The 17,852-nt window shown below is 40.4% G+C and overlaps 1 protein-coding gene across 2 annotated transcripts in view; it reads left to right on the top strand.

Annotated features, from left to right (window-relative positions):
- Positions 1–17,852, top strand: part of col5a1 (procollagen, type V, alpha 1) — a 90,185-nt gene that overhangs the window by 69,834 nt on the left and 2,499 nt on the right. Inside the window, exons 30-64 of one of the 2 annotated variants that reach the window (XM_053649679.1) lie at positions 413–520; positions 1,082–1,135; positions 1,226–1,279; positions 1,413–1,457; positions 1,582–1,635; positions 2,305–2,349; positions 3,937–3,990; positions 4,083–4,136; positions 4,434–4,487; positions 4,876–4,983; positions 5,161–5,250; positions 5,900–5,953; positions 6,366–6,473; positions 6,950–7,057; positions 7,166–7,219; positions 7,359–7,412; positions 7,957–8,064; positions 8,209–8,262; positions 8,692–8,799; positions 9,089–9,142; positions 9,489–9,596; positions 9,873–9,926; positions 10,033–10,086; positions 10,170–10,223; positions 10,341–10,394; positions 10,974–11,081; positions 11,313–11,366; positions 11,491–11,544; positions 12,498–12,605; positions 12,930–12,983; positions 13,090–13,125; positions 13,227–13,280; positions 13,528–13,789; positions 14,228–14,340; positions 16,471–16,539. In XM_053649679.1, coding sequence (XP_053505654.1) covers positions 413–520; positions 1,082–1,135; positions 1,226–1,279; positions 1,413–1,457; positions 1,582–1,635; positions 2,305–2,349; positions 3,937–3,990; positions 4,083–4,136; positions 4,434–4,487; positions 4,876–4,983; positions 5,161–5,250; positions 5,900–5,953; positions 6,366–6,473; positions 6,950–7,057; positions 7,166–7,219; positions 7,359–7,412; positions 7,957–8,064; positions 8,209–8,262; positions 8,692–8,799; positions 9,089–9,142; positions 9,489–9,596; positions 9,873–9,926; positions 10,033–10,086; positions 10,170–10,223; positions 10,341–10,394; positions 10,974–11,081; positions 11,313–11,366; positions 11,491–11,544; positions 12,498–12,605; positions 12,930–12,983; positions 13,090–13,125; positions 13,227–13,280; positions 13,528–13,789; positions 14,228–14,340; positions 16,471–16,539 — 2,658 coding nt within the window. Of the gene's footprint in view, positions 1–412; positions 521–1,081; positions 1,136–1,225; positions 1,280–1,412; positions 1,458–1,581; positions 1,636–2,304; positions 2,350–3,936; positions 3,991–4,082; positions 4,137–4,433; positions 4,488–4,875; positions 4,984–5,160; positions 5,251–5,899; positions 5,954–6,365; positions 6,474–6,949; positions 7,058–7,165; positions 7,220–7,358; positions 7,413–7,956; positions 8,065–8,208; positions 8,263–8,691; positions 8,800–9,088; positions 9,143–9,488; positions 9,597–9,872; positions 9,927–10,032; positions 10,087–10,169; positions 10,224–10,340; positions 10,395–10,973; positions 11,082–11,312; positions 11,367–11,490; positions 11,545–12,497; positions 12,606–12,929; positions 12,984–13,089; positions 13,126–13,226; positions 13,281–13,527; positions 13,790–14,227; positions 14,341–16,336; positions 16,406–16,470; positions 16,540–17,852 lie in introns of both variants that reach the window. The other variant, XM_053649678.1, reaches the window with a different exon arrangement.

The raw sequence follows: 17,852 nt of genomic DNA, 5'->3' as shown, positions 1-17,852 counted from the left end.
ACTTTGTAGGTATACAATTAATGCACAATGTGTGAGCCAACCTCGGGCTTGATTATCAATGAGAAATGGCCATGACATGACGACGACTGGCCTGATGATATATCTCTTTTGGATGGTAGATCATTCTGACCAGCAACAGAGACATACTGTAGTAGCAAGTGAGGCAGGGGTACAGCATGTGGTAAACACTGTGTGAGACTTTTATAGACAAACTTAAATACTATATATCCACATTTCATGTTAATTATCAACTAGCCCTTTATCAGTGACCACAGCACCTCTAATGACTTTGAGATTTGTAGGTTCTCAACCTAGCAATGACATTAAAAGTTTAATCCAGTTCCAACAACACTTTAGTACACTGCAGTAATGTGTGCGTGTGTGTGTGTGTGAACGTGTGTGTGTGACTCAGGGTGAGCTAGGACCTGCAGGACCCAGAGGAGAGGACGGTCCTGAGGGACCTAAAGGACGAGCTGGACTTCCTGGAGATGCTGGACCTCTTGGATCAAGTGGAGAGAAGGTGTGTGTGTGTGTGTGAGAGAGAGAGAGAGAGAGACAGAGAGAACGAGAGAGAGGGAGTATTTAATAAAGTAATCTCCTTCAGCAGTGCCTGAAAATAAACAAGGGATCACTTCTTAGATTTATCACACTTTTCTCTTGAACAGTTCCTCACTGATACACAAAATGGTGCAATCAAACTTTGACCTGAGACATATGGGTAGCTGCAGTGTTGCCCTGACGTAGAGTGAACATGAACGGTAGCTGTGTATTTCTATAGTTTAGATTTCTATCATATAAAAGCAAAAAAAAAGCTTTCAATATTTGACATTTATTTCCTCACATTAATGTTTACTTGTAAGTGATATTTAGATTGGATCTGATGAAAATGATACTGTGTATCAAAACCAGTCAATTATACCGAAAAAATCTCAATGTAAGCAATACAAAAATTTCATTTTGTTAAACCTTATGTATAGTGTACAGATTTCTATACTGCAGGGTAATCTGTGAATAATCTGACTGTGGCTTCCTGATTTAGAATCTGTTTATTTATATGTTTTATTTATTTGAATTCTTTTAGGGCAAGCTTGGTGTTCCAGGATTGCCAGGTTATCCTGGAAGACAAGGGCCAAAGGTAAGTTTTGTGGCTCTCACTGCCTTTCATGGCTTTTTCCTGGACATAATGAACATGTTCTTTCTCATTCTCTCTTTCTGTGCTTTACAGGGTTCTCAAGGATTCCAAGGCTTCCCTGGAGCCAATGGAGAAAAGGGAACAAGGGTACGGCAGTATGATGAAGATTCCATGCACTCCCACACACTCATCATGGCTTCCAAACCAATACATTCAATATACTAATATAAATGCTGTGACAAATACTGTCTCTAGCTCTCTTTTGTGTTTCTTTCTGTAGGGAACAGCTGGAAAGCCTGGACCACGAGGACAGCGAGGACCTACTGTAAGATTCCTCTTACTACAGTAGCACATGCGTACAGATGGATGTTGAAAAAAGTTTAGCCTGGAAAATTGTTAAAAGGATACAGTGCTCATCCTTCCATCCTTCTGTCTCTCTCTTTCTTCAGGGCCCTCGTGGAGAAAGAGGCCCCAGGGGACCCACAGGAAAAGCAGGACCAAAGGTAACTATATAAACACCCCTGTTACAGTGGCAGGTTTTTGTGAGGTACATCATGTCAGAACCTTTTCTACCTTAATTGTGAAATTTTAACCTATTAATTAAAGTGAAAACAATTTTCAAGCTCATTGGTCAAGCGTGGTGGAGGTAGTACCATAGTAAAAAAAAAAAAAAACAGCAACTGAAAGATGCTGTGGTGTAAGCCTCACAAAAGAAGAATGCCACAGTTCGGTGATGTCAGTGGGTCCCCTGCTTGATTCAGTTACTGCAAGCAAGGGATATGCAACCAAATATTAAGCGCTCACCTAAAAATTGTGTGGTCTGCCGTCCTAAGTTTAACACATCTGGATGTACATATCAGGAAATGAAAGCTGAAGTTCTGATCTATTGTATCTTATCTGTCTTTTGATCTCAACCCCAAACGTATAGCAGTGTACCCACTGTCTAGCAAAAACAGAAAAAAACTGGCCTTGCCGTTCCAATAATTTTGGTGGGGACGGTTTGTCACTGTGGTAATGTGTGGTGTTGTGCTTCCTTCACACCACAGTTGTTGTAACTGGGAAGTTTTGTGCTGTCAACTAAATGGTTGTTAGCTTGCTAACGCTGCGTAATGAATCATAAACATAAAGGGTGTACACTGTTCCCTTCCTCATTCCTATTTGCTCCTCCACAGGGCAATTCAGGAAGCGATGGACCTCCAGGACCACCAGGTGAACGGGTATGAATTTACAACACTTGTTCTGTTTTGTACAGATTACTGATCAGCAGTGCTTTTACACTGGATTCAGAAAGGATTCAGACACCTTCATTTTGTTCTAACATATTGTTATGTTATGTTTTTGTTTTTTGTTTTTTAAAAAAAGCCTTATGTTAATATACTTTTACATTTTTTTAACATCAATCTACCTCATAATGACAAAGCAAAAACCACACTTGCTTTGTCATTATGCAAGTGCAATTTATTAAAAAGAAAATATCACATTGGCAAAAGTATTCAGACCCTTTGCTATGACACTCAGGTGCATCACATTTCTCTAGATCATGTTTGAGATGGTTCTACACTTTGTTTGGAGTTTACCTGTGCTAAATTCAATTGATTGGACATGATTTGAAAGGCACACACCTGTCTATATAAGGCCTAATAGCAGAAATCCATATCAGAGCAAAAACCAAGCCATGAGGTCAAAGGAACGGCCTGCGGAGCTCAGAGACAGGATTGTGTTGAGGCAAACATCTGGGCAAGGCTACAAAAAAATGCTACTGCATTGAAGGTTCCCAAGAGCACAGTGGCCTCCATAATACTTAAATGGAAGACGTTTGGAACAACCAGCACTCTTCCTAGAGCTGGCCACCCAGCCAAACTGAGCAGTCAGTTTGAGAAGGGCCAAGGGCCTTGGTAAGAGAGGTGTCCAAGGACCCGATCGTCACTCTGGCTGAGCTCCAGAGATCATGTGTGGAGATGGGAGAAACTTGCAGAAGGTGAACCATCACTGCAACACACCACCAAACTGGGTTTTATGGCAGTGTGGCCAGACAGAAGCCTCTCCTCTTGGAATTTGCAAAAACTTTCAGACTTTCAGACTGTGAGAAACAAGATTCTTTGGTCTGATGAAATGAAGATTGAACTGTTTGGCCTCAAGCATCATGTCTGGAGGAATCCAGGCACTGTGCATCACCTGCACAATATCATCCCAACGGTGAAGCATGATTGTGGTAGCATCATGCTGTGGTGGGGGGAGGGGGGGGGGGGTTGTTGTGTTTTTCAGCAGCATGGATTGGGGCACTGGTCAGGGTAGAAGAAAAGCTGAAAGTAGCAAAATACAGAGATATATTCAATGAAAACCTGTTCCAGAGTGTTCAGGACCTCAGACTGGGCCGAAGGTTCACGTTCCAGTGGGACAATGACCATAAGCACACAGCCAAGACCACACAAGAGTGGCTAAGGGACAACTCTGTGAATGTCCTTGAGTGGCCCAGCCAGAGCCCGGACTTGAACCCGATCGAACATCTCTGGAGAGATTTGAAAATGGCTGTGCACCAACGGTGAAAAGAAGAATGGCAGAAAGTCCCCAAATCCAGGTGTGCAAGCTTGTTGCATCATACCCAAAAAAGACTTGAAGCTGTAATCACTGCCAAAGGGGCTTCAACTAAGTACTGAGTTACAGGACTGAATATTATTGGCAATGTGATATTTCCAGAGGTGGACAAAGTAGCCAAATTTTTTACTCAATTACAAGTAAAACTACTTAAAACTATACAATAAACCAATTACTCAAGTAACAGTAACTGTGTGTGTGTTCTGCAGGGTCTGCCAGGACCTCAGGGATCAACTGGATTTCCTGGGCCTAAAGGGCCTCCTGTGAGTGACATTTGCAATCCAAGGAAAATAGAATGCTAATTTTTCTTGTTTTCCGCTTTTTCACTCATCCGTCCATTGTCTCTGTTTTTCAGGGACCAGCTGGAAAAGATGGACTGCCTGGGCACCCCGGCCAGAGAGGAGAGACAGTGAGCCATGCTACACACACACACACACACACACACAAGAAGAAGAATATTCTGATCATTATGATGAAGTTTACCTTATTAACTTTAATTTAATTTAACATGTAGTCAATCCCACCCATTTTACAAGACACAATTATCCCATTCGTCCCCCTGTCTACCCAATTTTACACCTAATCTCTCCATCTATCGCACATCTGTCCTCCAAACTTTCCCTCTATCCAAACATCTGTCCCTCCACCTGTTCACTTGTACTGCCACTTTTTTCATTACTCACTAATGGACTTGTCCCCTCCATAGGGTTTCCAAGGAAAGACTGGACCTCCCGGACCTCCAGGTGTGCTAGGACCTCAGGTGAGTGTACACACACACACACACACACACACACACACACACACACACACACACACAAACACACACACAAAAGAAGAAGATACCGATCACCAATAAGGCATTTTGATAAAGTTTAAACTAAATCTAAGCTATCAACTACAGCTTCCCTGTCCTACTAGTAACTACTCCTTCTCCAGCCCATATCCTGCAGTGAAAATCTCTATGTTTCGAGCACCACACACACATGGCATGGATTTAAATATGATTATCTAAAAATGGCTCTAATCCACTGATCCATTATCCGTCATAATCCTGCGTGATTTGTCCAGTGCAGTTCTGTTAAGGCTGAGGCTAATGTGTAATACTACATTACCCATAACTCATTCATTAACCATTTCTCGCTGCGCAGGGAGCAACAGGTGAAACCGGACCAATGGGAGAGCGAGGCCATCCCGGACCTCCAGGACCACCAGGTGAACAAGGTCTGCCTGGACCTGCTGGTAAAGAGGGAGCCAAGGTGAGAACACACACATGCCTGCATCAATACAACCAGACTCACATGCATGTAAACAGTGTGTACTAAAGACCCTGGTCTCATGCAAAATTCATAAGAATGCATGCTTAATATGAAGACAGGATATAAATATTAGCCCCATTTCTAACCCTAACACAATGGGGCTGTGTGTGTATTTAGGGAGATCCAGGTCCGGCAGGCCCTGCTGGTAAAGATGGACCCCAAGGACTGCGAGGTTTTCCTGGAGAGAGGGGGTTACCTGGGCCTGTTGTGAGTGACATTTACAACACTCAGTTTCATTTCATAGCAGTTCAGTTATAAAAATGTATTGTAAAATACCCGATATATAACCAAATGATATCTACCTCAATTAGAGTTCAGTTTCGTTTATTTGAAAATAACAAGCAAGATTACATCGTCAAGAACAACGTAGTAAACCGACGTCCATGCAACAGCAAAGATAGCACATGCAACAATTTAAACTAGATAGCATCCAAAATCCTATTCTAGACAGACAATAGTTTAATTTAATATTCTACTGTTAACAGTAAAAGCATTGTTCAAATGATACGTAAAATAGAAAAGTACTGTAGTTACATCGTAAGGATCTTTAACCAGACGGAACATCTACACTGTTAATAATTCGCTCAGCTTTGTTTAAGGAATAATGTAAAATTTAATAATATTCATAATATTCAGATTTCTTCCTTGTATTTACATCTGCATATATATATATATATATAAATACACATTCATCTGTGAAGAACTCACAACTTTTTAGTAATGATAATCAAAAAGCACCAAATCAGCTTAGCATCAAAAAATGACAATAAACGTTTTTAAAAAGGGGGCTACACATCGAAACATGAAAATAAATTCTTTTAAATATTTATATATATATATTTTTTTTTTTCTGCAGGGAACTGCAGGTTTGAAAGGGAATGAAGGACCACCAGGTCCACCTGGACCTGCTGTGAGTAAACACCATATCTCTCCGTCCATTTTTCTTTTTCTCAGTCCCTCTATCATTCTCTCTCTCTCTCTCTCTGTCGTTCTCTCTATTTCCAGTGCCTCTTTTATATTCACTGTTTTATTTCCTGTTTCCTTTTTTGTCCTCTGCTCTACACAGTGGCTCTTCAGTAAGTAAATATGTACAGGTTTGTCTATGATTCTCTCTCTCTCTCTCTCTCTCTCTCTCTCTCTCAATCTCTCTCTGTTTTAAATAATCAATATTTTTTACTCGACACTTATGCCATGGAGAGTAAGCACCTGGCATGTTCAGTGGTAAAAACTTTACATTAATATTATACTAGATTAAGTTTTTCTAACATGTATTTTTTGTACCACTTACAATTTCCTCTCTCTCCTTGTCTCTTTTCTTCCAGGGTTCACCTGGTGAGCGAGGTCCTGCTGGTCCGACAGGTCCCACTGGACCCCCTGGACGCCCAGGACCTCAGGGACCCCCAGGGCCTGCTGGAGAGAAAGGTGGACCGGTAAGTAGCACTTAACCTAGTCTCCTGTGCAAATTTCCTGTTATAGCAGCTAAACCCAAGCCCTAAACTTAAACTTGAGCTTCTAATCATGAACCAGACCCCTTGTCTTATGGCTCACTCCTACCTTTTGTTTAAAAATGTTCTAATTCTTATCAGAGCACGTGAGCGAATTGGAGCGATGCGACACTCAATATTCCGCTCTATACATGTGCGTTCAGCTCAATTCCTCTCGGCCGGAGCGAACACTCCACTCATGTACCGCTCACGCTCACCGGTACAACAAAGTTTGCTCAGATCCCGCGCCAACGTGAAATTTCTCTGTAGAATACTCGTTTCTGTTTGCTTGAATAAATGCCTCGATTAAAGTAGTGAAGATGATAATTGCTATTTGTAGGTGACGTCCTGTTACAGGCTCTGCCTTTTCTTTAACGCTTTCATTTTTACAAATCTTTCAATCTTGCTGTTTATTTCTTCAGGGAGAAAAAGGACCTCAAGGCCCTGCTGGTAGAGATGGTATTCAAGGTCCTGTTGGTTTGCCAGGTCCTGCTGGACCTCTTGGACCTCCGGGAGAAGATGGAGATAAGGTATGGCTGCTCTAAAGGACCAAAATTCTTATTTGCCTTTATTTTTAATTACCCTTTAATTTATACTCATCGGTCCCTTTTACAGTAGAAATATATTTTATTTGACAGGGTGAGATCGGTGAGCCTGGTCAGAAAGGTAGCAAAGGAGATAAAGGAGAGCAGGTGAGTCTATTTAATTTTTTCCTCCTTTACCTCTAGATGGTGGTTATAATATGAATGCAAATGCAACAACCTAAACCTAAACAGTTCTCTTTTTGCTTCTTTTTTTCCCACTTCTTTTTCTTTTTGCGTCTTTTTTCAGGGTCCTCCTGGGCCAACTGGCCCCCAAGGGCCAATTGGTGCACCTGGTCCTGCTGTGAGTATTATTCATGTATTTATTTATTACATATTTCAGCAAATAAAAGGACTAAAAAGTCCTTTACATTTTATATGTTTATAATGTGTTATATTCTATTCAGAATGCTTTAACAGGCTAAGTTATATAAATAAGCTATTAAGAATATATTATCACAAATGTCATAACATTTAATGTCATCAGTGCAGTTTCACTTGTGCACTTGATGCATTTCCCCTGAAAAGATCAGGAAAGCATTTCTTTCCTTTCTCAAAATTCTCATTTGAGATGCACTAGCAGTCAAACGTTTGGTCACAAACGTTCAAATTTTAACCGGTATTGTAGTTAGCAAAAAAGTGTTTTAAAAAATGTAACCCTAGTCCTGTGTTAGAGTGGGTTCTGTCGTGGACATTCTACACTGGCTACACTTGCTTAGTAGAAAATAATAAAGATTTCCTATCTGAATTGGGCTGCTTCTAATTTTTCCTGACATCACATTAGATCTATACTGACAGATTGAAAGAGATTCAACTTTCTCTTTCTTTCTCCCGCCCTTCCTCTTTAGGGAGCTGATGGAGAGCCCGGTCCGAGAGGACAGCAGGGTTTGTTTGGGCAGAAAGGAGATGAGGGACCACGAGGATTCCCTGGACCACCTGGACCTGTTGGCCTTCAGGTGAGAATGCACATATTATTGTTGTCTCATGGCAGCTAACACTTACTATTGATTACTGTCCCCATCGCTTTGAAACAAATCAGAACAAGCTTTTAGAAAAGAATGAAGCCTTTGTTATTCACTCCGGGTTTATTTTGCACACAGGGTTTGCCTGGACCTCCTGGTGAGAAAGGAGAAACTGGAGATGTTGGTCACATGGTAAGAAGAAATGCACCTAAATTTCGGATAGTTTTGTAATACTGTATATATTTTTAATGTAATTGTTTTAGCATTTTAATATAATTATTTATCTTTAATTCTTTTTGATGCTTAGTAGTGAATATGTACACTAAAACAATACTTGCAGTGCTAAAAAAACAAACCCAAATGTTTGTTATATAATGTTATGTTATTAGTTTTTGGTCAGCATGGACTAATTGTAATCTTTGCGCTATACTTGTGATAAATTGCGTCATGCTTATCATATTTTACGCTTTTTATAAAAATGTAAAGTAGGTCAATTTGACTCAAACAAAACATCATTTTGGTTAATCTTGAGCAGTATGAGTTGAATTCAGTCCCATTTGTGTGTCTCTTCTTTTCCCCTCTCTCTCTCTCTCTCTCTCTCTCTCTCTCTCTCTCTCTCAGGGTCCACCTGGTCCTCCTGGTCCCCGAGGCCCCTCTGGACCTCCAGGAGCCGATGGACCCCAAGGCCCCCCTGGAGGCATTGGAAACCCTGGGGCTGTGGGAGAGAAGGTTTGAAAACTGAATGAATTATAAACAAAATGAGATGTAATTAGACAAGAACAGGAATACTACATTATCCTGTTTCAACAATCCTGTATGAACTCAGCCAGACTCACTGCTTTTAGATCAATATGTGAAAAGTAGCCTTAAAACTGTAGTGAAAAGTTAAGAGGGTTGGAAGTGTCACGGTTGAGTTTCATAGACAGGCTCTGTAAAGAGTTATGAACAGCAGTGTTGTCTAGAATAAAATTGTGACGTTTACTGACACTTTGCTTTCTCTCTCTCTCATAATATAAAGGGAGACCCAGGTGAAGCTGGAGAGCCCGGCTTGCAAGGCGACGTTGGTCCTCCGGTATGATACAGTGATCTAAAGCCACGAAAAAGCACACAAAATAAACACAACTGCGACACATTGCACATTTGTAATGTAAATAATTACACAATATAATTTGTTTGTGAAAGGGCCATCGTTACACTGCCAGTATCAGAACTTTAGCTATATTTGTTTCATATGAGAATTTCAGAGCTCGAAAAATTTCTCTCAGTTTTAGTTAATGTATTGTTTCTTGATAAATATAATCGAAGTTAATAATTGTATTAGTTGTTGATGAGTGAAAATAACAACTGTGACTCGGTGTGACAGACTTACTCATTTATTACACCTGGATGTTGACTTCAGAGAATTGTGTGTGTGTCAGGGACCAAGAGGAGAACGAGGAGAGAAAGGAGAAGCTGGTCCTGCTGGTTCTGCTGGTCCACCAGGACCTAAGGGCCCCCCTGGTGATGATGGTCCTAAAGGAAGTCCAGTGAGTTCTGAGAACTTAGAGTTTTTGAGAATTATAACAAATGTAAACTTGCTAATTAATAATTCTTCCTATTTAATCATTCATTTTTATTTAATTCATTTCTTGTCATTAGAGAAATAAAAAATAGAAAAAAGGAATAGTCATCTTTAATAAGTCATATGTCGACACTACTAAATAAATTCAAATTGCTATCTTGTGAATTCATAATTCGATATAAAAGCATAATTATTTTTATTTATAATCATTATTTTGTTAATGAATTATTTTGTTTTTTAGGGTCCAAGTGGTTTTCCTGGTGACCCTGGACCTCCTGGAGAGCCTGGTCCACATGTATGTATTATTTGTTTATTGACGTGTATTTATGTGTTAATTTTGTGTTAGTAAATCACAATCAATAATCATTTGTAAAGTAACATGACACTAACTATTTTATCAGGGTTTGGATGGTCCTCCTGGTGACAAAGGTGATGACGGGGAGCCTGGTCAGCCTGTGAGTTAACCTGTCAATCATCAATCACATGCACCTGTCAAGTGTAGATACACTTGTTTTATTTATTTGTGATAATTTGTCAGGGATCTCCAGGACCAACTGGTGAATCTGGACCAACTGGACCTCCAGGAAAGAGAGTAAGTAACTTCTGCCTATTGTGAATCGTATCTATCGATCTGTTTTTGTCTGTCCACCTGTGTGTCCATCAACATTCATATTTTCTTCTCTTTTTCATTCCTTTTCTCTATATTTAGGGTCCTCCAGGAGTGACAGGACCTGAGGGACGACAGGGAGAGAAAGGAGCAAAGGTAAAGGACAACACCACATTCATAAAATGAAAACGTTTAAAGCTTAAATGAAAACTTTTAAAGCAAGTTTAAAAACGCTAATTTAAAAAAGAGTTAGTTGAACGGAGATTTGTACCCTGGTAACTGGCGTACAGACTCCGCCTATTACCGCTGCACTATTCCAGGAACATGGAGTAGCCAAGGTCATTTAAATACTATAGTTATTGTACCTGTACTACGAGACTCGATCACGCTCCTTTATATACTTCAATCTTGTAATTAATAACGTATTTAAATTAGGTTTATTGTAAGTTTTGATGAGAAACGTAATATTTTTATGTGAACCTTTCGACCACACATTCCATTTTTATTCTACTGTGTTCAGCTACAGTATGTTGTTCCATGCGCCACCTGGTGGTTATTATGTAAAGCACAACAAATGAATTTAAATTCTTAGAACTGCGCCTGCAGGGTACCGCGTGATCACACGTGACGAATCACGTGAAACTGCATGAAAAAACGCGCATTCTTAAAGGCCACCTCTGTATATTTGCATTACTAGTTTTTTGTCTATATTTTGTCTTTGCCTTTATTTCTCAGGGCGAGGCTGGTCTTGAGGGTCCACAGGGTAAGACAGGTCCTGTTGGACCCCAAGGTGCTCCTGGCAAGCCTGGTTCTGAAGGATTGCGAGGAATACCTGGCCCAGTAGTAAGTTCCAACACATACACACACACACACACACACACACACACACACACATATGACTCAGGTGTGCAGGATTGACAGACATATATATTAGTGAGATGACGCAGAACCTACACTGACTGGGTTTTCAACACAGTTGTAGCTGCATCATTGTTTGGCAGAATATATGCGGACTGAGGCATAGATTAAGTACTAATATATTTCAGGGAATTCATTTGTTGGTTTCTTTTTCAGGGAGAACAAGGTCTGCCTGGGTCTCCCGGACCCGATGGACCCCCAGGACCTATGGTAGCAAACCCCCCCAAAATCACATACCACATACATTACCACACTTTACAGCAAAAGAGTCCATGAATAACAAATCTCTCTCTCTCTCACGCTCTCTCTCTCTCTCTCTCTCTCTCTCTGTCAGGGTCCTCCTGGACTACCCGGACTGAAAGGAGACACTGGAGTTAAAGGAGAAAAGGTAAGGGCTCCTTTCTGAGGATAAAACACACAGGGGGGTGACATATTAAAGGAAAAACCTACATAATGTTTCTGGGGACACGATAAGCTGCAAGCCCAGCTCCCAGGGTCCTTGGTAAAGATGGTACGAGTCTCTGGAACTGTACAGTAGGGATGAACTCCATTCTTCCAAATGATGTTCCCTCAGTTGGTGGTTTGATGACAGTGGAGGAGATGGCAGTCTAATACTGTCCATTTGCTTTAAAATCTCCCATATTAGCTAAATTCAAGTGAGCCCTTGTCCCCTGTGGATGGGGGTGGGGTCATCCTGCAAAAGACCACTCCCATCGAGACAAAAATGTTCCTTCACAGGACAGTGGTGATGGTTTGGATAATGTGTTTGAGAAGAATAAGTGTAGCTAGAATTGACATTTTCTGTGCTTGCCTGTGCAAAATTCTAGAAACACGTGCAGCTGCACATGCTGGTCAGTAGGAGGAGCTACATGTGTTTCTTGAAGCATTTTTTTTGGTATTGTATTGTATTGAAGCATGGTATTTAACTCGAGTTTTTAATATAATAGGCTTTATGGCATAATACCCAAAACACATTATTGTCTATGGGGCCAGAATTATGACGTTTTCTGAATATTTCCCGCAAAATTTCCGAAATGCGTATATGCAGGTCATAGCACACCTCTCCTCAATTAACCAGTCAGTTTATGCCCTCATTCATGTCCGTAGCACAAACGGTGTGGGACGAGTTACATTACGTTTTGTCCGGAAGAATAATAATGATTATAACATATAATAAGTACGCGAGATAACAATAGCGATGCTCCGCTACGCAAGCACCACTCATAACTAATATTAATTATTCTATTAGACGATAGAAAAGCGTACGTGTATACATATACAGTAAGCGTATATACGAACGCGTTCGCGTGTTGTTTATTGTGTGAATTGTGTGTGTTTCAGGGTCATCCAGGTCTGATTGGTTTGATTGGGCCTCCTGGAGAGCAGGGAGAGAAAGGAGACAGAGGACTGCCAGGACCACAGGGAACAGCCGGACCCAAAGGAGACACGGTACGATGCACACACATGAACTACGTACACAGATATAGATACATTTAAACTTCTTAACACATACACTATGTTCAGTCACACACTCACTCAAACATCTACAGGAGCAAATGTTGTAAATGTAAATGATGTTCAAAAAGCACACATGGGTGTGATGATCAGGTGTCCATGAACATTTGACCATATAGTGTATGTGGATATGTGAGACACACATAGAGAAATTATGCATGTTTATTCCCACACAGTGATTTTATTGAATAATGCTCTCTAACTCTTTTTGTTTGTTTATTTATTTCTCTCTCTCTCTCTCTCTCTCTCTCTGTACAGGGTATTGCTGGCCCTGCTGGACCTCTGGGACCGATTGGACCTCCTGGATTGCCTGTATGTTTTCACCAAACAATCATTCAGAATCATTCAATGCAAACCTACAGTTTTTTGATGTGTACATATATGAATGTTTGTTTGTATGTGTGTGTTTCTTATGCAGGGACCCCCTGGTCCTAAAGGAGCTAAAGGATCATCAGTAAGTTTCCCTCTCAGCCATAACTCAGATAAAAATTCTTGGGTTTTGGTATGTTTTTAATCTGTATCTCTCTCTCTCTCTCTCTCTCTCTCTCTCTTTAGGGTCAAACAGGACCAAAGGGAGAAACAGGAGTACCAGGACCTCCAGGTCCACCGGTCAGTACTAGTTTCTCCAAGAAAGTTGAGCTTTTTAGATATTAAATTGACCTGTATTCAAGTATTCTGTAAAATACATGCATTTCTGTCATTTTTAGAATGAATTTTGTGCTTCATTTCATACCAATCAAGTTATCAGTCAAGCTCATGCCATTCACAATGTTTCATGGAAGCAGTTTGTATGGATTTGCAATTGTGGAAAAGTTTGTGAAAAGCAATACCAATGCCTCCCAATGCACACCTTAAGGGTCCACCAGGCGATGTCATCCACCCGCTGCCCATGCACTCAAGCCCAAAGAGAGCACGGCGGAACGTAGACGCCAGCCAAATAGCGGATGACGCACCCGATGCCAACTATAAGGATTATGAGGATGGCATGGAGGAGATTTTTGGCTCACTCAACTCCCTCAAGCAGGAGATCGAACAGATGAAACACCCACTGGGCACCAAGAACAACCCAGCACGCACCTGCAAAGACCTGCAACTCTGCCACCCTGAATTTCCTGATGGTGGGTGCACGCACAGGCATGCACGCGCACGCACACACACACACACACACACACACACACACACACACACACACACACGTGCACAGGCTTTCCATGACTTTTTACTATCCCAATTTATGTGAATTTTGAATTGTTGCAAACCCAAATGTGAATGCTCTGAATTTAAAAGAAACACCTAAATATTATAAAAGGATTACTGATGGACCTGTAGGTGACGGTCCATGAAGTGGAGAGAAGATGTAATAAAGGTGAAATAATGATTTTTAAATAAATAAATAATGGTAGTAACACTCTCCTCATTGTAAAACTATATTGTTGCACATAGCCAGAATATTTGCATACCCATAATAAACATAACCAACAATGTAAAAATCACAAGAATTTACATGTTATCAGCCTTTGTTTGGTTTTGTTTTGCTTTTTGTTTCCTTTTTAAAGGGGAGTACTGGATTGATCCAAACCAGGGCTGCTCACGAGATTCTTTCAAGGTTTACTGCAACTTTACGGCTGGAGGAGAGAGCTGTATCTTCCCAGATAAAAAGAGTGAAGGAGTGAGTATTCACATGAACAATGCCTGGAGGGCCGGGGATAAAATCTGTGCTCACAACATAGCTCATAACTATACCATTACTGACTGCAGCCCACTTTGTCAGCCCCCTCTATCCCATCCATCAGTGGTAAGGGATTCCCCTATGACACAGCAGAGTAGCCGGAATTTTTAAACGCCATGGCATTCAATTCATATATATGAATGCACTATGACTTTATTAAAATGCGTACTCCTAAATAAATATGACCAACACTGTTTATAAGATGTGCTCCACGAGAAACTAACATCCTGGAAACAATACAAATCCTTAAACACATCTGTTCAGTCCATAAAACACATCAGCTTACGTAATCAAAGATATTAATGTTCCACGCAGAGACGCGATGTTCTCCCTAATATGAAATCCTGATTTTAAACATGCAGAGGAAGAACATCAGAATTAGTCATTAATGGTTTGCTCTATCGGCCTTGTTGAAAATGGTGGTATCAAAATCATGATAAACACATTGGAACTCTTTTCTGACGATTGACCGTCATGATCCTGCTGAGATATATGAACAGTGATGTTCTGAACAATGACAGAATCATACGTTATAGTAAAAATAGGGTTAAAAATGAAATATGATTAAAAACATCTAGCCCTAGGATCAAACCTCTGTGTACGTAATAAATAACAGCCATGTGGCAGAGCTTATCATACTATTCAATAATGCAAATGAATGTTCTATAACATGAACCACTGTTTTCCAACCTAGTCCTCAGGGGCACCAGATGGCCCGCATTTTGACCCTTTCCTAGTTCCCAACACATCTCTAGCAGATAATTAGTGTTCTCGACTGCTTGGTTCTGAGGAAGTATGTTCTGATTTTAAAAGACCTAATTAACCAGCATACAGTTGTGCTCATAAATTTACATACCCCTTGCACAATCTGCAAAATGTTAATAATTGTAAAATAATAATAATAATAATAATAATAATAATAATAAGAGGGATCATTAAAATTGCATTATGTTTTTTTATTTAGTACTGCCTTGAATAAGTTATTTCACATAACAGATTGTTTACATATAGTTCAAAAGACACAATAATAACTGACTTTACACGAATGAACTGTTCAAAAGTTTACATACCCTTGGTACTTAATACTGTGTGTTGTTACCTGGATCATCAATGACTGTTTTTATGTTTGTGATAGTGGTTCACGAGTCCCTTGTCCATGGGGGGTGTAAATTTTTGAACAGGCTGTTCGGTGTAAATTTTATTATTTCGTCTTCTAGGTAACGTAAATATCTTATGTAGCTTCTGCAGAGCAGTACTAAATGAAAAAGATAAACAAGATAATAACAACATTACACCAATTATCCTGTTCAAAAGTTTACATCCCCCTGGCTCTTAATGTATCGTGTTACCTTCTTGAGCATCAGTGAATGTTCGCACCTTTTGGAATAGTCGTGTACGAGTCCCTCAGTGGTCCTCAGTGTGAAAAGATGGATCTCAACATCATATAGTCGCTGTTGAAGAGGGTCAAATATACAGAAGATGCTGGAAAAGCAAAGAATGTGCAGGACACAGATTTATCAAAAAAAAATTTTTTGGAGTATTTTTGTGATTTTTCTTTAACAAAAGATAAAAAGAGTAAACAATAAAGATCAAAAAACGAAATGCAATTTTAATAATCCCTCTTATTTAAAAAAAAACAAAAACGATTCATATTTTTCAGATTCGGCAAAGGGTATGTAAATCTATATAACTGGTCATTTATCTGTAATTGGTATTGTGGGTTTTATTGTTCATGATGCAATTTTCCAAACCTTTCCAAACCTCTTTAATCATCCCTCTCTATATAATGTCTTACTGTTGCTCTTCCTGTTCAGGCTTGTGTTCTTCTTCTTTCTTTTTTCTTTCTTTCTTTCTTCTTCTTCTCTTTTCCCTGTTTCTCTTGGTCGTGTTCCCCATTTTTTAAACTCCCTTTCTTTCTCTTGCTCTGGTGTCTCAGACTAGGCTAACCTCCTGGGTGAAGGAGACTCCAGGCTCCTGGTACAGTGAATTCAAACGTGGTAAACTGGTAAGAGCACCTCCATGACCCTACATCCACCTTCCACCTCCTGAACCACTCTTGTTATTTTACAGAGCAAAATGGCTCGCTGGCCCAAAGACAGCCCAGGCACTTGGTATAGTCGCTACAAACGGGGGTCCATGGTAAGTAGAAAGGCCCAAGATGGGATCCAAGAGAGTGGACTTTGGTTCTGAGGTTCCTTTTCCGAGGTCCTGAGGTTCTGACGGTCTGAGGTTTCTCACTTCTAACGTTCTGAGGTTCCCACAGTTGTGGTTCCAAAGTTCTTATATTCTGAGAAGCCAAGGTTCTGAAGAGCCTAAGTTCCTAGGGTCCAAGGTGCCGTGGTTCTGAGGTTCCATCTCTTGGAAGCTTGTGGTACTGCATGGTTCAAGCTCTGCAACTGGAGCGCTTGGGATCTGGTCATGTTTGAGCATGGTATTGCACGAGGTTATCTGTACTATAACAGCAACAGAGTGAGTCCCCAGGCTTATGGCCGATCTGAGAGATGAGGGCAGAAGTGTCGCAAAGCTGTGACTTAATTTAAAAACAACAACACTCTCATAGTATCTTGGGGAATTGGTGAACTTCCCTAAATTGATCAGTAGTTGCTGGTTGATTTTGGCTGAAGGCCTCTGTCTTCATCCTCAGTGCCTGTAAATTGGAGAAACACTTACACATTACACTCTTTTGACGGGTGTTCTGGATCCTTGCATGTTGACTTAATGGCTGTTTCCCGTTCTCTCTGGCAAGTCTAGTGGAAATAGAGCCACTTTGCTGGCTTTGAGACTCATGGTCACTTCTTTCTCACATAGCTTCTGGGTTGAGCCACTGATGATGCAGTATGTGGCTCTGAACATAAGGTAATGTTTCCTTGTGCTGGTAGTTCACGCAAAGCAAAAAAAAAACAATGGACAATATACAGACACACCCATACACTGACTGGATAGTGTAGTGACTTTTAGATTCTTTAGTCAATTCTATTTGACCACAAAAGAAAACGTAGTTTAACTGTGCATAAATACCAGAGTCCAGTCTGTGTGTTTGTGTGTTAGTATGCAAGTTCATATCATCTTGCATGTGTGAGGTCAGTGCATATGAGTGTATGATGAGGAAAACACGTAAGTACAGTGTGTGTGAGTGTGTATGTATGCATGCGTAGCATGTTCATTTCTTGTGCTTTGCTGTCACAGTCAAGGTCATGTGTATGAGATGTAAAAGGAGGAAAGGGTGTGTTCTAACTCACATGGGTTGGTATGGAGAAAACAAACATTTGCATATTTTCTTAAAATGCGAATGTTACATCACGTCTTATTTAACATTGTTGTACTTTATCTTGAAGGATTAATGCATCTCACTGCAGATTAGAGAACAAACCCCCCCCCCCCCCGCCAGACCACCTTTAACAGCCTACTTTACCTTGTCTTATCGGTGTGATACCTAGTTAGATGACAATGCC

The sequence above is a fragment of the Ictalurus furcatus genome, chromosome 18 (assembly GCF_023375685.1).
Source record: "Ictalurus furcatus strain D&B chromosome 18, Billie_1.0, whole genome shotgun sequence".
NCBI classification, from domain to species: domain Eukaryota; kingdom Metazoa; phylum Chordata; class Actinopteri; order Siluriformes; family Ictaluridae; genus Ictalurus; species Ictalurus furcatus.
Note: the sequence above shows the minus strand (reverse complement) of the source record. Positions and strands in the feature narration are given on the sequence as shown.